The 22,647-nt window shown below is 52.9% G+C and overlaps 1 protein-coding gene across 1 annotated transcript in view; it reads left to right on the top strand.

Annotated features, from left to right (window-relative positions):
• Positions 1-22,647, top strand: part of GTF2IRD1 (GTF2I repeat domain containing 1) — a 44,354-nt gene that overhangs the window by 8,478 nt on the left and 13,229 nt on the right. Inside the window, exons 4-21 of the mRNA XM_009885102.1 lie at positions 993-1,176; positions 2,468-2,778; positions 3,197-3,286; positions 4,218-4,301; positions 5,280-5,463; positions 6,728-6,753; positions 9,299-9,419; positions 13,268-13,305; positions 14,362-14,442; positions 16,184-16,273; positions 16,842-16,901; positions 17,492-17,548; positions 18,252-18,435; positions 19,410-19,468; positions 19,613-19,717; positions 20,569-20,652; positions 21,255-21,438; positions 22,224-22,252. Coding sequence (XP_009883404.1) covers positions 993-1,176; positions 2,468-2,778; positions 3,197-3,286; positions 4,218-4,301; positions 5,280-5,463; positions 6,728-6,753; positions 9,299-9,419; positions 13,268-13,305; positions 14,362-14,442; positions 16,184-16,273; positions 16,842-16,901; positions 17,492-17,548; positions 18,252-18,435; positions 19,410-19,468; positions 19,613-19,717; positions 20,569-20,652; positions 21,255-21,438; positions 22,224-22,252 — 1,971 coding nt within the window. The remainder of the gene's footprint in view (positions 1-992; positions 1,177-2,467; positions 2,779-3,196; positions 3,287-4,217; positions 4,302-5,279; positions 5,464-6,727; positions 6,754-9,298; positions 9,420-13,267; positions 13,306-14,361; positions 14,443-16,183; positions 16,274-16,841; positions 16,902-17,491; positions 17,549-18,251; positions 18,436-19,409; positions 19,469-19,612; positions 19,718-20,568; positions 20,653-21,254; positions 21,439-22,223; positions 22,253-22,647) is intronic.

The raw sequence follows: 22,647 nt of genomic DNA, 5'->3' as shown, positions 1-22,647 counted from the left end.
CACGGCTGTTTCTTCTGCTTCATGCTTTCAGCACCAGGTTTATTGGTCGCAGTGATCTGGGTTGGTTTCCAAAGTAATATTTCCACAGAGAGCAGCTCAAGGGTTTGGTCGTTCCTTGAGACCCTTCAGAAGGGGCTGATTTTCTGACGGTGTCTTGGCTGGAGAGCACCGTACACATCCCCGGTTTAGGCACGTGGGCTCTTTAGCTGGTTTGGAAAATCTCCGTGTAGCTGTGATGCTGGCTGGTCGTCTTCCACCGCCAGGGAAGGGAAAGCAGTTTGCTCCCGACTCCTTGGGGAGATTTTGGGGTCAGAGGTACAACGGAGCCAGCCTCGCGTGGGGACACAGGGGGGATTCTGTGCCCATCATCAAGGGGACCGGGTGAGATTTCTGGGCTTCTGGAAGGCGACCGTGCAATCAAGCGTATCGATGTTCGTGCTGCCTGCAAATGGTGGGATGGAAGGAGACTGTTGGCTTTTTTTCCTCGTCTCTCAAAGTGCATTCAGGCTGCCTGACAGCACCAGCAATCAGAGTACTTTCCATTCTTCCAGGAGGTAAAATAAGAAAACCGACTGAAAATAAGGTTCCCAGAATATCTCAGTAAACACGAGATAAAAATCAGCGCGAGCCCTTCAGCCTCCTTTGTCAGCTCTCGGCTCCCTCCCAGCTTGCCGGTGGCCACATCCCTCGCTGGCAGGCGTCCGGGCGCTCCCGGGGGGTGGGCTTGTGCCAAGTGACCCCAACCCAGGATTTTACTGTGCAACCCGAAAGATGAGACATCTGCTTATTGGCTTTTGGAAGCTTTTTATTAATTAGCACTTATAGAAAGCGCTTGGAGGGCCTTGCATGCTAAGCGCAGAGGTAGGAAGCAGTTTGCTTCTCATAACGTTTCCGTCGGGATCTCTTGCTCTTGCATTTACTCTTCCAGCCCGGCTCGGCCGCGGTCTGGAGCGCGGGGTGCCCATTGGTGTGTAACTCTGCCCCCTCCCCAGGTGAAGCCGTGGGGAAGAGCAGCGTGGTCCCTTTACCGTACGAGAGGTTCCTGAAGGAGCCAGGCCTGCTGGCGGTGGCTGGCTTGCCCGAGGGGATCAGCTTTAAGAAACCCATGGAGTATGACGTGAAGTCCCTGATGGCCATCTTAGAGCACAGCCACAGCATCCGCTTCAGGCTAAAAAGGTAATTTGGGGGATCCCCGAAGCCGCAGGAGGGCAGCGAGCGGTTGGGATGGTGGTTCTTATAAACACCAGTGGATGGCAGAGATTTTGTGTGGAGCAGGCAGGAGGGTCCCTCCCATGTCCCAGCTTCTCCCCCAGACCCAGAAACTTGGGTCCAGCCATGCCAAACCCAGCCTTGCGTGGAGGTTCATGGGTGTCAGGTGGCTCGAGACCGTTTCGGACTTGTTCCTATAATAAGCGTGTGTAAACGTGCGCATTAACCACATCGCTTTACGTGTCTCTGCCAAAATTTCCGCTGCGGTAAGCTAAGTGCTTTTCTGTCTCCAGTGGGGTTTCCAGTGTAAATGCTGCAAGCTTCTTCCTAGGCTGAGATGGGGTTTTTAACGCCAGACGAGGAGGGAGGAGGGGGACCATGGCGCGGCGAACTCCCCATTTTGGTCATGTTTTTGCAAGGGGCTCGGCAGTTTTGGGTGCATTTCCTCTGCGTTTGCCTGGCTGGCAGCACCTCGGATCCATTCAGAGAAATGCTGAGCACTACCAAATACCTCCTCTGAAGGCTCGGCACTTCTGGAAAATCAGGCTGAGACAGCTAAAAGTAGGACACACAGAATTTGAGCAGTCTGTGAGCTCACGGCCGCTTGTCTCACGTGAAGCACGTGGGCTTCCTCGGTCTGCAGCTCATCCTCGGGCTGACTGAGGTCGTTGTTGGATGTGCCATGGGTCCTGGCGGCCAGGATGGGCAATGGAGTCAAGTGGTTATGGTCACACAAATCGTTTTACTCCTTAAACATGCTGGCCCGTGGAGCTAGGTGGCTTTGCCCTAGCTAATATAAACGCTTCAAACTGCCGTAAGACCAACCTGCTCCACCTAAAGAGGACAAAAACAGCGCAGGTGCCTGAAGAAGCTGGAGGAGGTTGGGTGATGGCTGTCATTTCTGAAAAATGGAGTCAAGTGGTTATGGTCACACAAATCGTTTTACTCCTTAAACATGCTGGCCCGTGGAGCTAGGTGGCTTTGCCCTAGCTAATATAAACGCTTCAAACTGCCGTAAGACCAACCTGCTCCACCTAAAGAGGACAAAAACAGCGCAGGTGCCTGAAGAAGCTGGAGGAGGTTGGGTGATGGCTGTCATTTCTGAAACAAAGAGCCCAGCAGCAGCGGTGCAGCCTGTCCCACTCTCCCGGGCACGGCTCTCCTTCCCCCTCTGCATCCTTGCTTGTCCCAGCTTAGCACTGCCACAGACCCAAAGGACCCTGTTATTTTCCTCCTCTTCTCTCTTCCTTCCCCTCAGGCCGGCGGACGAGCCCAGCCGAGAGCCGAACCCCAGCGTCGAGTTGACTTGTACATCCCTCGCCTCCAAGGGCGGCCGGGACTCTGGTGCCAACGGCCCCATGGCCAAACCCGCCGGCCAGGACGCCCCCTCCGCCGTCGCCGTCACCAACTTCTTATATGGCGTCTCACTGCCGACCCAGCTCGCCGTTGACCTAAAGCAAGAGGTGTCCTCCGGCCTGCCTGGGCCGAACGCGGCCGGCGAGGCGCTGCTGCCCAGGCCCGCGGGAGAGCTGAAGGTGCCTTCCTCACAGGAGTACAGCGACTGCTGTGGTAATAGCCTGGAGTTTGCTCTCAGACGAGGGCCTGGTGCGAAGCCCACCCCCCCGGCGCTGACAGGGGACAGGCCCGGGTGTTTTGGCGGTCCTCGGATGAAAATCGGTGCAAAGCTTGGCCCGTACGCAGAAGAGCAGACCCCCACCCCTGCCGTGTCCCTTCCCCGGGTGCCTCTGAGGCGCACCTCCATTTTCGCCCTGAAACGCCGGGTGCTGTGCCGCAAGGCTGGAGGGGCAGCCGGGGGGGGTGGTGGGGGCTCGGTCTGGCCAGGACCCCGCCGGGTTGCATGGAGGAGAGCTGATGGGGTCAGGTCGGCATCACCGACAGGGGGACAGCACCCTGGGGCTTGCTCAGGTGCCCGGAGCATCGGTCAGGCTCTCATCAGCCCTTTCTCCTTGTCTCCCCTCTTGTCCAGGACAGAAATCGTCGGTCTCCGGAGGTCCCCTCATCCAGAATGTGCACTCATCCAAGCGCATCCTCTTCTCCATCGTCCACGACAAGACAGGTCTGCGTCCCACTCCGGTGCTGGGGGCAGCTGACAGCCACCTCTTAGGGAAAGGTTTTCCCCCGGCCCCATCTCTCCCCAGTGGTCTCCCAGCCATCACCATGCTCTGCAGGGACCCGGTGGTGCTGGAGGTGCTGCAGCGGGGGATTTTTTTCCCTTTTCTTGCTGCAACGTCTCAGCATCACAGCCAAGACCTCCATCCCTGCTCAGGTCTGTCCCAGCCATCTCCACGACACCGGGTCCTGAAGCGCTGGTGGCCAGCTGGGAAATCCCATCCCCACTTCGTGCACGGGGAACAGAGGCACGGCTTTGGGTGAGGCTGTTTGCCCGAGCTGCAAAGAGCAAATACCTGCCGAAAGCTTGGTGTTATTTCAAAATAACTGAAACCCACTAACCCCGGCGTGATTCTGCAGCGGTGCCCAGGGGGATCAGCAATGGGGAGGAGACTCTGCCATTTCCCCACTTTCACCCCACCCAAGGGAAATGCAACCTAAAAATGCTGACATGTTTACATCAAAACCCTTGCTTGCCCGCGTTAAAAAAGAAAAAAATATGGGTGGGAAAGTTGGAAAAGAGAAGGAGATGAAAAATCTCCTCTGTGAAATGGCCGAGCCTTTCAAAAGTTCGTTTCAGGTTGAGTTTGCTCTGTCCCAGAGGGTCTTTCATTTCAGGGCTGAGAAGTTTTATGGGGTCATTTCTTAGGAATCTGCTTTGCACACGCGCGGCTGCAGAGAAGGTTGGTTGGGGCTGGGGCTGGGGAAGCCCAGACCTTATCTGCCAGCCTGGCAGAATCTGCTCAGGAAGAGGGAAATCATTATTTTTAAAGAAGCAAAGTCTTGTTCCTGCTTCCCAGCGCTTCGCGCGAGAAAAGTGCATCTGCTGTGTATGAACCATATGGAAGTTCCTTATTTCTTATATTTTGTTTTGATAGATAAGTGGGACAGTTTTATAAAAGAAACTGAAGATATCAACACCCTTAGGGAGTGCGTGCAAATTCTGTTTAACAGCAGATATGGTGAGTAGGAGTTAATATCCCATTATGCATCTGCAGCGCTTGTGGTTTGCATATCATTATATAGCAATCATTTTTGTTCCCTAACACAGCAGCAGAAGCCATATGCTAGAGCTCCCTTCTCTTCCTAACACATTTAGCCCAGCAGCTCCCAGTCTCTGGGTGTCTGCTGAAGGTTATGTCAATATTTCCATTTGGAGCCCCCCTCCCCCCCCACCCCACCGTCGAGGAATTTATAACTGGGCTGTAAAACAGCCCCAGTTTGAAGCGTGGCACACCAGGTCAGAGCACCCGGGTGCTGCTGGCGCTTGCAGGTGAGGGGGAGCAGTGGCATGCCACCGTTTTAAATTATCGTGGCAGGAGAAAAAAGAAAATTGTCCTTATTGCAGCTGCTTTTTTCCACGTGCACGGCTTACTGGTGTTGCTGGCACTTCCCTTGCCGTGGGCAGTGCTTTTGGGTTAGTTCCTGGGTGTTCGGGCCGCTGTAAGCTCAGGAATGGGCTGATGGGCTGAAGGTTGTCGCCTGTACCATCCTCATCAGGCTGTGTAATTCGTGAGTTAAAGGTGGGCTATAAATAAGTGCTATGTAACTTGTGAGTTATATATGGGCTATAGATGAGCTCTGTAAATTATGAACTGTGTATAAGCTATGCAACTTGTGAATTATATAGCTCAATGACCTGCTGTGGTCACAGGGAGGTTGGGGACAGCACTTGGGCCAGCTTGCCCCTGGTTTGAGCAACGCCGGGTGCTTTTGGGGGGGTTTGGAGGACATCGTTAGCTGTGTTTGCTGCTGTGCTGTCTCCCCGTTGTCCCATCTCCCATGGGCAAGCTGCTCCCGGGGCTCATCTCTGGGACAAGCAAAGGAGAAGAGGGCAGGAGGCACTCGCTCTGCTTGAGTTCAAGCCTTTACACCTTCATTTTATCATCTGTAAAAGAAAAAGCAAGTGTTTAAGTGAAAACCATGCGTTCACCTTTCAGCTGAAGCCTTGGGGTTAGACCACATGGTGCCCGTCCCGTACCGGAAGATTGCCTGCGACCCCGAGGCAGTGGAAATCATCGGTATCCCGGACAAAATACCCTTCAAAAGACCTTGCACCTACGGTGTCCCCAAACTCAAGCGGATACTGGAGGAGAGGCACAACATCCATTTTGTCATCAAAAGGTGGGTGGGTGGGTGGTGAGGAAGGCACGGGAGAGTGCACGGCCTCGAGGGGGCTCGGGGATTTAAGCTGTGTTCCCTCCGTGCTCACAGGGTTTGTTTCTTCATTCAAAATTCACTTTACCTTTTTTATGGAAAAGAGCTTAACAGCTCTTCTTTCCCCCCAAACCCTGTTTTCCCTTCCATTCTGCCTTTTTCGCGAGGCTGTGGCAGGGCTGGCCGTACCACGGTCACCCCCGAGCCCCACCACCCTGTTGTAAGTCCGTGCAGGCATTGCCGGTGCCACCCTGAGCATTTCGGGTGGTATCGGGACCCTCCGATCGCAGCACAACTCTCTTCAATGGCATTCAGTGGATGGGAGCGGTGCCTTCGGGTGGGAGGAGGAACATCCATATTCATGCCGCATGGGGATTCCCCTCCACCTTGTTTTGTAGTGATCACTTATGGACACCCTATATATACGATGATGAGGATGTATCGCCTATGGGCAGGGCGTTGTGTCTTGGTGTCTGCGTTTACACTGGAGTAGGAGTGGACGCTTTCCCAGTTATCTCTGCACCGTGCAACCCCTCTTTGCTTCTCCGTCAGGAAAATCTGCTTTATGATTTATTTATTCAGTCCCTGCCTGTGCAGCACTTGTGTTGTTCCCCTGCTAGAGGTGTGAAACTATGGTGCAGAAAAACCCCAGCTAAGGCTCCCAAGGGGGCTAAAATCACTGACATCAACAGGACTCAGGCATCCTAAAAGGAATTAGGCTTCCAGATGTCAACCAGTGGAGGAGCAGCTTTGTCCCGCACTGCTTGGGCTGCGCCAGGCTGGATCAGGCCCCAGGACATGCCCTTGAACACTCTTTGCGCCCATGAGCAAAGTTGTGGGTGGCACCAAAATGTGATATTCAGGAGACAGGTGGCATCTGGTCGATGGTCAACGTCGTGAAGTGAAGGTCCAGCAACAGTTACTTCAATCCCATTGTGTCTTTTGGTAAAGCCAGGCTGTAGCAGCCTCATTTAATAAGTTAATTAAATGAAGAGAATGACTTATAAGCAGATTTAAAGGTACTTTAGTTAAAAAGCGTGTGCTGTAAGATTGCTTGGTTGCACAACAGGCTAAAAGGCTTCCCCCCCCCCCCCAAAAAAGTCATTCTCTTTTTTTAGGGAATGAATAAAACTACCATTTTGACTTGGTTGAATGTTCTTCGTTAATAAAACCTAAAATTCAGTCATTAGTAGCACCCATTTCTAATCCCTTTTTTTTCCTTTCCTCCTAGGATGTTTGATGAGAGAATTTTTACAGGTACGTTCTCCACGTCCTTCGATTTATTACCCACAAAATGGAAAGATTATCCAGAGAAGCAGAGTTGAAATAATGTCACCTGTAAGCAGCAAAAGTGCAGGACACATGCAATTATGCTCAGTGAGGAGAAGCCTTGCCTGTGCCCTACACCCAGGCGTGCTGAGATTGCCTTCGCCTGGGATCTGTACAAGCACTGTGCACCCCTTAAATACTGTTTTGAAGGTCTAAGTGAGAAATCCCCCCTCTCTGCGCCGGGCTGAGCTGCAGCTACAGGCAACACACAGCATGTTTCTGTGCTTTCAGGAGGAAGAAAAATCACTGCTGGGTTCCTCACTGGTAAATTATTCTCTTTTTTTTTTTTTTTTTGGCTGCAAAGTGCTAGCATCATCCAGCTGCTGACTGTTTTAAAAAGAAAAACAAGAAAAAATCAGTTTTTCAGTGACAAAAGCCTGGGGAGGGGGTTTCTTCAGCTTTCTTTGCCCTGTGTTTTCATTCGTTTTGGTTTGAGCTGGGGAAGCCAGGCTAAGTGCTTCTTGGCAAATAAAATGAGATGGGTACTGGTGCTGTCTGACCCTCACTCCAGCAGCTGCCCTCGTCCCACCGCGCTGATACCTGCCTGAACTGTGGCACTGCACCCGAATTTATCACCGCCCAGCCCCACTCCCGGCTCGCCTGGGCTTGGCTTGCAAGTAAAAACGTGTTTTGGGGTTGTTGTTTTGTGGTGCTTTTTTTTTTTTTTCTCAAGCTGCCAACCCCTCACGCTGGCCTGGCAGCTTTCCCGACAGACACCACCTTCTCGTCTGACATCTCTGCTGCCTGAATTAACCCCTGTGGCCCCACGACAGCCCCAGCCCCAAGGGTGCTCCCTGGGGATGATGGCGCCAGAGCCACCCAAAGGGGACCTCCAGCAGAGCCTGGAGGAGGTCCCACCTCCATAGGGGGTTTCTTTGTCTCCAGCCCCATTAATGACTTTGTTTCTCAAGGAAAGGATTTTTTTTAAGTTCTAACCCATCCCCAAGGGATGGAGCTCTGAACTGTGTCTTGGGATGCTTGGATTTTCCTTGCAAATCCATCAGGGTTGCATGGGTATCCGGGGGGAGACATCGCGTATGTCTGTACATCAGCTCAAGAGCCGCTGACGGAAAGCGCCGTGCCCCGAGCTCGGGGGTTACATGGCAGGGGTGGTGCAAGTTGGAAATTAGGAGATGAGGAAGCAAACCCAGCAGGACTGGGGCGGATGGCAGTTCCCCCTCCCCTGCTTGGTCCCTGCAGGGCTACCAGGAGCAAAACACATTAAACCTGGCTTTTTGTGATTCGCGTCAGCACATCTGACTGTGCAAAAAAAAAAAAAAAAAAAAAAGCATCTGCTGAGTCAGGAGGTGCCATTTTTGCAAAGACACTATTTTCCAAGCAGAGCTGTATTTTAAATTGCCGACTGCAAAGTATCCCAAAGCTTCCCCGTACAGTTTTGCTCACCCTTTAATTAAAATACCCACCACTGCTAGGAAACCTATTTTTGCTGCTCCCCTGGGTAGCAGCTTCAGGCAGGCTTCACTGCTGCAAGAACAAGATTTGGTCCATAGAAAGCACAAATTAAAAGGAGCCTTTTGGACTGTCGGTAGATAAATAATGTCTTTAAGGCTCTATATTGCTGTTGGTCCCATTGCCAGAGCCCTGCCCTTCTCCCTTGCCGACTGGAGCCGAAAGGAAAAGCTTCATGTTCCCACAGACGGGATGTGTTTTGGAAGGGTGGGGATGTCGTGATGGCACTTTGAGACCAGCGAAGGGCCTTTGGCAGCAGCTGTTTAACAAGACACCTACATGGTTTCTGCAGCCTCACGGCGTAATTTCATTCCCTCCTTCCCCCAGCACTAATCCTTCAGCTCTTCCCTCACCTTCTCTGCCTGATGTTCGTTTCCTACCCTGCCTTCAGATCACTCTTTTCATCTCCAAGGTCATTGCTGAGGTTTCTTTTCAGCTCCTTTCAGGTTGCTGAGGAACGGGGAAGGGAGAGAGGAGGTTTTTCATGGTGACAGGATGCTTTTGTCCCTCTCTGTGTCGCTGCAGCAGCGATTTCTCCTGCTGTGTGTGGGGCTTGGAGCTGCCTGTATCACCGCTGCTCTGGGCTTTGCCGAGCTCCCATTCGGCGCAGCCCATCCCTTCCCTTGGGACAGGTCTGTCCCCACTTTGGGGACACTGGTCCATAGCCCTGGCCCTGCCTGGGTTTCCCGACCCCAGTCCCCACCTCTCAGCAGACAGCCCTTTCTGGAGATGCTCCATCCCCAGCAGGGCTTCCTACCACACATGTAATTACACAGAGGTTTAAGCAAGTGTCTTGCTATTATTTTAACGTGTAAACCCAATTAAATCTGCACCCTTCTCTTTGCAAGCAGGTGGCTCTTGAAAACCTGTCCCCCAGCCTGACCTCAGCTCTGGGACTAGGAAGGGAACAAGTCGGGGTGGAAAAACTGCATCGTTGGCATCTCTGGTTGCTAATTCTGGTTTTGCTTTTCTTTCCAAAATCGCCCTGCGCACCCGGCACCAGGAAGCAAATTTACCAAAGATCCAACCAAGCTGGAGCCCTCCAGCCCCCCCGGGGAGATCTCCCCAGAGCCGCACCGCGGGGCCGCGCTGGACCTGGCGGGGACCTCTCAGGCCAACAGCAGGTAAGTGGCACTCCTGTCCCTCCGCCACCGCAAAGTGACATCCCTCAGAGAGTTATTTTGGGGTCAATAACGTGCACAGCAGGTTATTGCTGCACGCGTGGGCCAGGAAGGACGGATGCGGGAGGGTGCGATGGGTGCAATTCGGTAAGCTGCAGCGCTGGGGAGATGTTGTAGGTAATGTGGTGGGAAGGTGAGCGGCTGTAAGGGCGTTGCTTTCCTGCCTCCCTAAACACCCCCTGCGATGGTTCAGCTAACCAGCACACAAGGAGGCCGAGCACCCCCATCCTTCTGTGAGCCAAAATAGCGAAGTTTGGAATCATCGATTTTGTACAAAACTGCTGAAATCGGGGCTGTGCCTGGGCAGGATGGGGTTATCTGCAGGAACAATCTCCGGTGTTAAAGCATGGCCTAAGGATTCACCCTCAGCCAGCATCGTAACACAACATCCTGCTAATTAAGCGTTACTTGTTTATAAAGCTCACAGGGACACTAATAGCGGATTAACAGATGTTTTAATAAAGGCGGCGTTACGGAGTTCAGTGGGGTAGGAGGCTTTTTATGAGAGTACTGGTTTCTGGTAAAACTGTGCCACAATCTAGACTGGTCAGTAACATGCTGGCAGTGCCTATGGAGCGTAAAGCTCTGCTTTCCAACCCATGCTGGGAGATCCAGAAGGTATTTCTCTCCGTGTAGCCCCAGTTTCCTTCATTTTTGCTTCAGCTGGTCAGAAGCAAGGTAATACTTATCTTTAAAATCACTTTAAATAAGAGAAGTGGGGCAGCAGTTTGTAGCAGTATAACTGGTGCTCGCGGGTGAGGCTGTGCCGCAGGGAAAGGAGCCCTTTCCCCGCCTTGCCCCGCACAGACAGCTCGGTTGTGGATGGGTTTACGAGCAGTAAAATGACCTTTGCTAGGATGTCCATCCGCACACCCATGCTGGAGGCCACCGGCTGCAGGGAGGCTCAGGAGCAGGGCTGTAGGAGCAAGCGCTCCTCAGCCTCTCCGGCACAAAGTCTCGCTGCCCAGAGTTGACACCTCCACCAGTCGGGGCTGTGGACTGTGCTGTGGGGTCAGTATCTTCTGCAGGCTGGGTTGGGGAGAGGGGGTAACTTGTCTCCACCGTGGCCTGTGTGGGGTTCCCTTCCCTCCTTGGCTCTTTGTTGACGCGAACCTGCTGGGATGCAAGGCAGAGCCAACCATGGGCATGGGAAGGGGGTTAAGATGAGCGAGTGGTTGGGTTGGCTTGCCTGGACCGGGTCTTTGGGGGTGATGTTGGCTTGCTTTGTGCATTGATATTGTACCTGGGTTGAAATGGTCGGTGCTCAGCGTGCAGGTGTCACCCCCAAAGGACAGCAGTCCCAAATGCTGTGCTGGTCAAGTGGGCCGTGGCAGCGCAGCCGCTCGCCCACTGTGCCGGAGGGAGGCTGGTGGTGGCCACCTTTGGGCATCCATGCCGGAGCGGGGCTGGCTGAGTCACTCCGGCACCTTTCATCAGCAGTGAGCTCGGTGCACTTGGGTGAGTCAGCCCTTTCCAACCATTTGAAAGGGTTTGGAGGAAACACACCCCACGAGTGCCTGTTTCTCTTCCCAGTGATGAAGGGATTCTGGATGAGAGCCTTCACCAGAGACGTCTGTGGTGGGAATTCAGCTGGGCTGGGTCCCAGCCTGAGGTGCTTCACTTGCATTACGGGGAATTAAACTTGAATCTCCAGGATCCTCAACTAGAGCTTAGCTATAAAACCATTTCTCAGCCAGCTCTGGATCACTCTCTGCACCTTGCTGAGTCGCTCCATGTCTGGAGGCGTTTAGACTTGGGGAGTGGCAGAGCATCCGTTGTGTGCTGGATGCCAGGGGGAACGGTGATGCTTCAAATACCGCTGGCCTCAGCACGCTGCGGGCCTGAAACCCGGCCTGAGGCTTCTCGTTTTCCCGTTCATTTGTTAACATTTGCAATTAGGACACTTTTAATTTTTGCCGCAGAAGATCCCACTGTGCAGTTAAATTGGTGCGACTGGAAACAAGGAGGTGGAAGGACAGGATATTAGGGATGCCGAGCTGGTTTCTGCAAGGAAATAGGTAGATAATCAGCTGATGCGTGTCTGTGGGAGCGTGCTGATGGGGCGGGAGCTGAGGTTTGCCGCTGCAGAGCTCCGAGGGCAGCCAGAGGCTTGTGTTCCCCACACTGTCCTCACCGATGCCGTGCCATCCCTGTCTCACCTGCCGCACCCCGGCTGTGGGCCAGGTAGTGGTTGCATTGTGTGGGTAAAACCTCTTTAGAAGGCACTGTGGGGGGAAAAATAGGGTTTTTTAGGGGTGGTTTGTACCCAGATGCATGCAGATCATCCTCCCCGTGGTGGTGCTGTGATGTGGGCTGGGCTGGGCTGGGCTGACAACCTTCCACTGGTGTGAATCTCACGCAATGTGAAGATCATCCTGGGGTCCTTTTCAAATTTATCCTAGCTGTGTGTGCTGCATGTATATGTGCCTTGTTCCTAATTTAAGCTGTGGGCGTGCATATTGAATCGGGCCACGGACCCCAAGCTTCACATTCACCTCTAGTTACAAAGGGAGTCATGAACTGCAGTGGTGGTGTACAGCTTGCTTTACCTGCCGCAGGGGTGAACTTAAATCCCCCCAAATCTCCCAATGCATCGGTAACACCTATCTGCAGGAAAAAAATATGGGGATATTCAAATCCCACTTTGTTCTTCCTGCGAATGAGAAACCTCTGTTCCCTGGTAGGAGAAGACCATTTCCATAGCAGTGGTCCACCCAGGTCAGAGTCCTTTCCAGAGGGGGGCCAGACACTGCGGGGTGTAAACGCACGCCCCAGGGAAGGTCTCCTCCCAAATTTCCCTTGGGAAAGGTTGACTTTGACCTGAAGTGGGAGAATTTAAACCCCCCCTTCCCAAGGCTCCTAGGTTATATATACAGTACTTTCTAAACCAGAGATCCTTTCTACCCATACCACATTTAGGGAGAACATTTCAAGAGCACTCCTGGCTTCCCTCGCGTTGCCCGTAGTTTGTTCTGCTGACACCACTGAGTAGATTTAGGCGAGCGAGGAGTGCTTTTGAACATTCCCCCTGAGCCAACAGGGATGTGGTGCTGGCTCAGAAGGGTTTTCCTTCTTCCTGAAGGACCAGCGTTGTGGAGGAGTGTTTTCCAGTGCTGTTCTTTAGATCACTTACTGCCAAAGCGCCGTGGTTGTTCTTGTTTAAGAAAGAGAGAGACAGAAAGCAAATGCGTCCTGAGAATACAAAGTAATCTCATTTGGATGCTGAACACCTTGGGTAAATTCCTTAGCATGCGAAGTTGACTGTGGACGCAAGTTTGGGATAGCGCCCAGTTTTCAGGGGAGAAAAGCTTTGGGCAGAATAAATATTTACCAAATCAATTGACTTTTTTCCTTTCTCCCTATTTGCTTTAGCTCTGTGAGTAACCACATTGTAATGATACTTTATGCACCGCTCTCTGCCGCAAAGTGATGGAGTCGACCAAGTTTAAAACCAAGCTTAAAACCCCTCTTGCTTTCAGGAGCTCACTGCTGTGGTTACATCCATCAGTGTCTAGCGGCAGAGCTGATGCCAGGGGAGAGTTTGGGAGCAGGGCTTGGTTGCAGAGAAACCCACAGACCGTGGCTTCCCCTTGCAGCCACGGATGCTGTGCCAATCCTGGGACAGTGGGTACAGTGTCCCCAAGGACCCCTCCGCAGCCCTTGCCCGGCATTGCAGGGGGCCGCGGTGTTTCTCCCTCCTGCCAGAGTCAGTCCTGCGCAACATCGCTGGGTTTTAAGCTCTCTCTTTGGTTGCTCCATTACCACCTCTCTTGTCTGCCTTTCCTTGCCAGGTCCGAGAAGTGTAGTGTTTCTGAAAGCTGTGAACCAGGTGAGAAATAATTCATTTTTTTCTTGCAAAATAGGCATATTGGGGGATGGGGGAGGGGGAGAACTAGAGAAAGCTGCCTGCAAAGTAACTTGGATGTGTGGCACCAGTTACCTGCCACAGGGCAGTTCTCTCAGGATTTTATCCCCATTTGATAGATGCAGAGATGAAAGATCTTACCCTGTGACCCTCCAGCTGGGTTCCAAAAGTGCATAAATTGAAATAACAAGACTTAAGCACCTGCTTAAAAAACGATGCTTGAGTTCCTTTCTCCCTGAAAGCTGCCACTGTTGGGTCACAAGAAATCAGTGGTGTCAGCGCTCTGAGCACTGCAAATAAGAAGTGCTTTTCCCCAGGTTTAGCAGGTTGGACCCACCAAAATGCCACACTGAGCCTGGCTGTCCTGCCCGCCCAAGTTGCAGGCTCTGACTCAGCCCCTGGCAGCTGAGGTCCCACCCTAAATGGGGAAATTTATGTGGAGATAAGAGGCAGCTGGGCTCGGCATCCTCCCGGGACAGCCTCTGCAGGTTGGCTGGTCCAGGGTGGGATCCCATCTGGCGGGGTTCAAACCCCGCTGAGTTTTGCTGGGGTTCAGCCGGTCGGGCCCTGATGTGATGTGGCTGCGGTTGGCCCTCCCAAAGCACAGGTCTGCAGAGGGGCTGGTCCCAAACATGAGTTTGGGAGCATTAAAAACGCCAGGAGCGCCCACTGGAAATGGTTCCTCCTGTGTCCCCACCAGTGATTGTTGGCGACCCAGTTTGTTTTAAGTGAAGTACGACAGGAAACGAGCACGTAACAAGGGCTGGCGGCCTTTTTGAGGGCGCTAACAGTTCCTGCCAGCTGAACTGTTTGCAGAGGCCATGCCCGCAGACATCCTTTGGGTACCTCCATGCCATGGCCTTGATGCCACTGGGCCACTTGGCCGAAGCCTCGTTGCTGCGGGATGCTCAGCTGGCACTGAAGTCATGGCCTGCCACGGTTTCCCTGCCCACATTGGTGGGCAGATGTGGCATCTCTGGTTCCTGTTGGCAATTGCCTTTCATTGCCTTTCCCTGGTAGGTACCTCAGGAGAGCTGGGTGGGATCAGGCAGATCAAAATCGAGCCGGACGAGCTGGACATCATCCAGATCACCGTGCCAGGTAGGTGCTGGGGTACTGGCTGTGTGCAGTGGCCTCTGCGCAGGCAGCGCTGCTGCGTGGCATCTCGGCGTGTTGCTTTGAGAAGAGGTGTTTGTGGGGGTATCTCCTAGCATGGAAGGTCCCCCCATGCCCTAGTTGTTCTTCACTGGAGGTCATATCGGGAGTTAGTGGGTTTCCTGGCAGTAGTGCAAGGTGGTTTAGGGCTTGCTCTTGTTTCTCACTCTCCTTCATCGCTTTTCTGTGTTGCCTTTCCCCTGGAGAAAGCGAGCCTGGTTTGCTGCTTTCCTTCACGCACAGGCTTGGAGGATCCCAGGTATCAAGCATGGAATGCTTTTGATGAAGACCTTAATTTAGAAAAACAGCCTGGTTATGAAGAGTTCATAAGAACTGGTTTAATATTAAGTACGTGTTGAAAATGTGTTGGAATCAGTGATGCTGATGTATTTCCCCATGTTTCTGCCCCGAGAGGTCAGTGGTGATGGGTGGTGATGGAGATGAGCGGTTGGGTGCTTGAGGGGCCACTGGGAGAGTCGATTTCCACTTACCTGACCTGGATAGCACACCGGATGGTAGGATGATCCTCAGGGTTTAATGAGTGGATAGTTAGCACTTTGCATTTTCAGTGTGCTTTACAAACATTAATTAATAATCTCACCGGAATGAGGGCAGCAACAGGGCTCCTGGCGTGCCCAATGGTGAGTGATGCTGGGGACAGCAGTGCCACCCAGCCCCGCCGGGCTGTGGTGATCTCTGTTGCACTCAGCATTCTCCTTAATACAGTGATATTTGGGGACTTGCACCAGGCTTATCATAGAATGGACTTAACGTACGGTTATGTCCTGATTTGAGGGGAGGGAGAAGGCACAAGGTACAGCAGTAGATCAAACATTTTAATTTTCAACTTGGCAGCTAATGGAAGAGAAGAAAGCTAATATGTGGCGAGCTGGCGGTGTGTGCGAGGAGGAGGAGGAGGTGTTATCACTTCTCCAGTGCCGGGCAGATCACACTTCAAGTCCAGAGTCCACCTTTTCTTAGTTTATTTGAAGATCGAGTTCAATCAGAGGGAGTACAGCTGAGGGCAGGGAGGAGGATTAATAGAAAAGAGATGTTCACCTACAGGGAGAAATTGATGAAATTTGGATTATTTATCCTGTGAGGTGATGATTAAGAAGTGACCTGATTGAAGTATTTAAACTAGCTGAAGGCTTATTTAAAGCTAAATTTGGATAGCTCTTTGAGGGCGCTGGAGAGCCCAGCATTAGGGGAGACGGGTTTAAATGAAGAGGGCATGCAGATTACGTAAGGGAAACCCAACGAGGTGTGATTTTGGGGAGGAAAGCATTTTTAGTGGAATAGTTTTCTCACAGTGGAGTAGCTAAGTCAAGCAGCATTAACTTTTTAAGCCAAAATTGAGTGTCTACAAGGAATTAAACCAAGTAAATCATTTTGAACTATTTTTGCTCTTCACCTTCTGCGGAGGTTAGGAAGAAACTTTTGCTCCTTTCTCTCAGGCTGAGAGATCGGGTGTGTTTCAGAGACAACCTCCGAGTTGCCCTGGGATGGAAGAGGGCAGATGCACCCCCAGAGCAGCTCCTCATGGGGGTCTGTGGTGTGCCGGTCTCCCTGGAGCGGGCGACCCTTCACTCAGCTCTTGCTGATGGGCCAGGACCCTCCGAACCCTGTTTTGGGGTCGGTGCCCCCATCCTTGAAACAAAAGCTGCCCGTGGGGTTTTGTCCGCAGACCGATCGCCTGGTTCGGATGAGATTCACGACCCAGTGCCCACGCATATGGCCTCGGAGGAGACAAACTACATCCTAGAGACGGTAGCAGGTACCAGAAATGAAGCATCCAGGAGACTGCGCGGGGGCATGGCAGTTAGCGTGTGTGTCAGAAACGAGTAAACCCCATTTAGGGGTTTACCCCAAAGCCAAGGTGATGGAGTCAGGACCCACTGCCGGAGTTGTGGCCTCAATTGGGCCATCTGGGAGCTCTGACAGACAAACTCTCATGGCTTTTCCAGCACCACTGGTCCTTCCCAGCCCCCCTCCAGCCCCAGCTTGCTGCAAAGCCTCTGCCCAGCTCATGACTGGGATTTACCCTGGGGCATTTGTGCCAACGCTGCAGCTGCCCTCACTCATGCCGAGTGCTGGGTCTTGCCTCTCCCAGGAGGACAATGCTGAAGGGTAGACAGACCTCTTGGATGCAGGTGATGGGTTTATTCCACTTGTGCAGCTCCTGATGTGATGCTGCCAGCCTGAGCCTGTGCTGGGATGCGTACTCAGAGCTTAGTGAGGGGAGAGGGAGGTTGGGTAACTGTGGCAGACCCGCAGCTCTCCTGCTCCTGTCTGGTCTGGTTTTGCTGGCACTGGCTGTGGTGAACCCTCCTCTTCCTCAGCAGGGACGGAGAAGGGGCCCAGCGAGGAGTCGCGACATGAAGAAAAGCAGATGGAGGGATCAGGTGAGTGTACGATGAACCCCGAACATCACCTGATCATTGCCCAGGGAAGCTGTGGCTGCCCCATCCCTGGGGGTGTTCAAGGCCAGGTTGGACGGGGCTTGGAGCAACCTGGGCTGGTGGGAGGTGGCCCTGCCCAGGGCAGGGGGGTGGGACTCGATGATCTTCAAGGTGCCTTCCAACCCAAACCATTCTATGATTCTATGATTGCAAGTTTTTGGAAGGATGGATGAACACAGATGTATTTTGGGTTGGGTTTCCTACCTTATCATTCAGCCTGGGAAAAGCTGGGTGCAGAAAAGCACAGCCATGTTCCTGGGCTCTCTCCTCCCGTCTCTTGCCCAGATTTACTTTTTCCCCTATTTTTTTTTCCTCCTTGCTACTAGCAGGGCTCTGTGGCAGGTGCATTGCTGCCCTTCCTTGCTTGGGGATGAGCTTGGAGGCAGCTGCCAGAGGACTGGAACCAATCTGGGAGGCATGAAGAGTGCATGGCCGGCTCTGCCGGAGGTCAGGGGCTGCTCAGCTGCACTGTGCGGTATTTGCCTCAGAGAATTTCTTTTTCTTTTTTTTTTTTTTTTTTGCAGATGGTATAGGGGACGTTTTAAGTCATTTGAGGAAACAGGTTGAAATTTTGTTCAACACGAGATATGGTAAGATGGTCATTAACACACGTTCATCATGCCAAGTGCCGGCCTCTGCCGTGGGGAGCTCCTAATTGCTCAAAAATGTCACCTACCATTTCCAAACCAGCAGCTGAGTAAAGGTGCAATCTAATTTGTTCATTTGCTGTCTGCTGGGCTTACAAATGCATTTGAAATCTCTCTGGGCCTTGTTATTGCAGCTCTTCCCCTTGGTTTCCTCGATGCCTTTTTGCTGGCTGCAGCCCAGGAATTGCTGCCATCACCTTCAGCCTTTCTGAGGGAATGACCAAAGTGTTTCTGCCCGTCACTTGTTTGAAATATCAGAGGGGGTCTTCCACCCAAGGGGTTCCTGGCGTGGCCCAGGAAGGCTGGTGGGACTCCGGTGCCAAAGGCTGGCACTCAGCATGCTCTGCTCACCCCTTTTTACGAAGATTATTTAACCCAGAAAAAATCCAAGTGAGGTCACATGTGCATTTTGAGAGCTGGCAGAAAGTTTTTGCCACTGGCCGGACCAGGAGACGTGGCTCTGCCTGGCAGTCCCCAAAATCTGGAGGCAGAGCTGAGCTGGGGCCCCTGGACTGCCAGAGCCCATCGTGACCGGGGGAAAGGAGACGGGCTGGGATGCTCTTGGGCAGGGTGAAGCGCTGGGGATGCAGCTGCTTTGACCCGACGTGGAGGTCCAGCAAACTAACCAGATTTGGTCCCCACGCAGCGAAAGCCATAGGAATATCAGAGCCGGTCAAAGTTCCCTACTCCAAGTTCCTGATGTATCCCGAGGACCTGTTTGTCGTGGGCTTGCCGGAGGGCATCCTGCTGCGGCGCCCCAACTGCTTCGGGATTGCCAAGCTGAAGAAGATCCTGCAAGCGAGCAATAACATCCAGTTTGTCATTAAAAGGTAAGGATGCGGAGCAGCCGTCCCTCATGGGGGATGTTCCTGCTCAGAGCTCTGGCTGCTGTGCTCCCAGTGTCCTGGGGAACATCCATCACTTGGTCACCTTCAATAAATTTGCTTGATTAGAAGCAACCAAGAGTTGTTGCCTTGTTGGAGCCATCCCTGAGAGGCAGCAGTGTTGTTGTTATCTCTCCTTCGATGTCTTTTGGGATTTTAACCCGCTTTTGCAAAGGTTTGGCCACAGCAGCAGGGAGCACCTGAGGGTGGGTGAGAGGAGCCAGAATCTTTAACTTTAACCTTCAGAGCGCTAAGGCCTGGGGGAAGGAGAGGTGCTGGGAGCCCCAGAGGCTTTTTTTATGGGAAGCGGCTCTGGCTGAGGTCCAGATGTGCACATCTGTGCCTCAGTGGGATGCTGTGGGCATCAGGGAAGATGCTGTCCTTGCGCTAGGGAGCAGGGAGGTGTCACCAGGAGCTGGGGGGCTGTGAGAAGCCACGACCAACATAACTCAACAGCATTGCTTTTTTTTGATGTCCCCATCCCACACACATTTCTCTGTAGCGCAGCTTCAGCACAGCTTGTAATGAGCCCTGCTATCACCTCGCTGTGCAGTTAGATACCCAAGTGACAATTTTTGGGGCCAATAGTATGTTGAAAGGAGCCGTGCATGTCTTCTCCCATTCCTGAGAAACGTGCAGGACCGTGTCTCCTAAAAGTCTGTAGCTGCTGAGTTAAGCTGCCCAGCCATCGCCAGCTTAACCTCATCCCAGGGAGCATCACGTCACTCACTAAAGAGTCTCAGCACGAAAATTACTTCCAAAGTTTCCCCGCTGTATTACAGGAGCTTTAAAATGGCATTAGGCAGAGGTGGTTAGTGGTTTGTGGCTGTAGGACTATTGTCCTCAGGGATGCTGGAGCAGTTGGGTGTCACTGGCCGGTGAGCTCACTCGTGCGTGCTTTGCTTCTTGCTGTTTTTCAGACCGGAGCTGCTGGCCGAGGGTGTGAAGGAGCCGACATCGGAGAGCCCGGCAGCCAAAGGTAGGCTGCGAGACGCCCGGCAGCCGGGCCGTTAAGGACTAGGTAGGAGAGGAGTGAGAGCGTTTTCCTACAGCGCGTCTCTTGCCTTCCCTCCCCACCTCGTTTTTTGGCTGGAAACCCCCTCTTGTGCATCCCCTTCGGCAGCATCGCAAATCCTAATTCCTCTTATGTCCCCTGTCTCAGCTGCCAGTGAGAGGGACTCAAGCGAGGCGCTGCTGGAGGATGCTGTGAAGAGACAGGGATTTCAAGGTAAGGGCCTGGAGGCATCTGCGGGGAGTTTGAAGCAAAGCCCCCGACCTGTTGTCGGGGCTGCATAGAGCAAAGCTGTGGGAAGGGAACGGCACGGGGTGTCAGGGCTCGGTGGGTGGGCAGAGGAACAGGGCAAAGCAAGGATGGGAGGGAGAGGAGAGGAGGTAGGGTGAAAGGATGGGAAGGACAGACAACCAGAAGACAAGACGTGCAGCCGGGGCGGGCGGTCCTGTAGATCCAAGGAAGAGGCTTGAAGCACTCTGGCTGGTGCCCTAATTAACCAGCTTTGCTTATCTCGCCGTCTGACCTTGTAAGATGCATAATTAAGTCTTGCAAGCCTCGGAGTTTGCCTTTTCTGGGACTTTTTCCACCTGGGTGATGGTTGTATAAACACTGCTCCCATCCAGCACGCGCCAGCAGCCAGCACAGTGGCTCCATCAGGGAAAGGAGCGATGGAGAGCAGCCTGGGGGCTGGGGAGGCGAGCACTGCCCTCCTTGAGCATCCCTTCTCCTCGGGCCGCGGGGGCCTGCAAGGCTTTGCAGAGGGGGACGGAGCCTTTTCAAAGGCTTTGGCTTTTCAGAGAGGTTTTGGAGTGTGTTTTATTTTAACGCTGGTAATTATTGCAACTGAATCTTCGATTTCATGCGGCTTTTATTCTTAGCAAACAGGCGGGGGAAAAAAAACATATTTCTGTTTAGATTATTTTTAAGGACTTTGAATGGGCCACTCCAGAGATTAGCTAATTGCAAGATAAGGACTTTCCTATAATTAGAAAATGGCATTACTTAAAAGTCACAGAGTGCCTTTTAATTTACCAGCAGAAGTCCATAATTGTTTCTTTATTTTACAGAAAATTATGATGCCAGGCTTTCCAGAATAGACATCGCTAACACGCTGCGGGAACAAGTCCAGGACCTGTTCAATAAGAAATACGGTGAGAAATCAGGGTGGGAGTTAGTTTTATTCCCCCTTATGCCTCCTGATTTTTTTTGCTCCCTATCCCTCCCCTTTCCTTCCGATTCCTCCTTGCCAGGTGCTTTCTCTTACCTCCCCCATGAGCGGCTGGCACCTCCCGGGGCCGGGGAGAGAACGGTGGGTCTGGGAATCGGTGCTCTTTGCTGCGTAGGCAGCTCCCGCGCAGCACGGGGAGCCCGTGATGAGGAGTGTGCCGCAGCCCTTCCCGCTGCCTGCCCTCCCTGCACACGGTTTGGTTTTTCTTTTAACCCCCCTCTCCGTGTCTCCGACAAACATCTTGAATTATATCCCAAAGCAAAGAGCAGTGGCTTTTCACCGCATGGGCATCATCTTACAGGACAGGGTTTCTCCTTGGCCCCACCAGTTCTGCTGGGTGCTCGTGGCTGCTTTGGGACCCTTCTTCTCCCAGCCTGAAAATGTGGGTCCTAATGCTCGAGGCGGTGCCTCGAGTGGCCTGCTCACGCTCTGCCGTCCTTTGGCCGGGGCTAGGGATGGCACCAGATCCGTGGTAGAAATGGCATCCCTGGTGTCCTGCTCGCTTACCGCTCGCTTCTCTCCCAGGTGAGGCCTTGGGGATTAAATACCCTGTGCAAGTGCCATACAAGCGGATCAAGAGCAATCCGGGGTCAGTGATTATAGAGGGGCTGCCCCCCGGGATCCCCTTCAGGAAGCCGTGCACCTTTGGCTCGCAGAACCTGGAGAGGATATTGGCCGTGGCCGATAAAATCAAGTTCACCGTGACGAGGTACGTGGCAAGAGGTGACAGCCACCCTGCCGGGCAGGACGGGGACAGGAGGGAGCTGACCTGAATGCACCCCGGACTCTGCCAGCTCCATCGGAGCAGGGCTGGAAACACTATAAATGCCTCCAGCCCCCAAGGCAGCAATTAAGCTGGCAGCTCATGGTTCGACAGAAAGGAGGAGACCATAAAATAGAGACTCCTGCTCTTTCCTCCTGTCCGCTGCCGGGGAGGTGGTGGGGAAGGCACCAGTGGGAGAAAACGTGGCGTTCGGTGCGATGGATACACAGGCAGAGAAATCCCAGCCCCTTTTCTAGAAGGCTTGAGACAGGAGAAACGTTGCTGGACTTATTGCTGGTGGAATGCAGTGCTCAGGGTCCCGCAGCACTCACAGATGTGTCAGGCACCGGCTGTTCCCAGGGGGTCCTGCAGGTTTTGCAGCCAAATGTGATGGACACAACTGAGGAGGAGAAAGACACTTTATCACTGTAACGTGAGGCAGGGGAAAAACAGGTTTTAAGAGTGGCTCCACACATGGCTCTTACTGGACCATGTTGTCTGGCTTCTTACCGACATGGCACATGCTGCCTGAGCAGGGCGTGTGTCCCCAGGGACTGCAGGGACCCCGTCCCCACAGAGCTCCTGCCGGTCCCACACGAGTCATGGCACAGCATGCGAGGGACCGGGTGATCCCTAACCCTCCTTGGGCTGCGGGAGGATGCTTGGTCCAGGCGTGTTGGCTTCCCAGTGGCATTTCATTTTAAATCTCTTTTTTTCCTTATTTTTTACAGGCCTTTTCAAGGACTCATCCCCAAACCTGGTAAGTGATGATGCCTTTTTGCCTAAGCAATGTGTTGGCCGAGTGTTTAGTGGTGGTCAGGGAGTCGTAAGGTGTGGATGGTGAGCAATAATTTTATCAGCTGGAGGAAGGTTGCCCCGACCTCACTTTCCTGGGTTCCCACTTTGGTTTCGGTATTGTTTGGTGCACTGGCTGAAGTTCCCCTGACTGAGACAGCCGGCCTCAGCATCACCCATCCATACTGCTGCTGTTGCCTTGAAATGACGGCATTTTTCAAGAGCTAATCTAGGGCAGGGATCTGCGTTCTGTATTTAAGAAAGCACTCGCTTCCTTAAGCGTTTTCTTAAAATAAATAAGGGCTGCAATGAGCTGGCAGGTTCAGTGGCGAGGGAGGGTCATGGTGAGGGGGTGATTAA

The sequence above is a fragment of the Charadrius vociferus genome, unplaced genomic scaffold (genome assembly GCF_000708025.1).
Source record: "Charadrius vociferus isolate BGI_N301 unplaced genomic scaffold, ASM70802v2 scaffold54, whole genome shotgun sequence".
NCBI classification, from domain to species: Eukaryota; Metazoa; Chordata; class Aves; order Charadriiformes; family Charadriidae; genus Charadrius; species Charadrius vociferus.
Note: the sequence above shows the minus strand (reverse complement) of the source record. Positions and strands in the feature narration are given on the sequence as shown.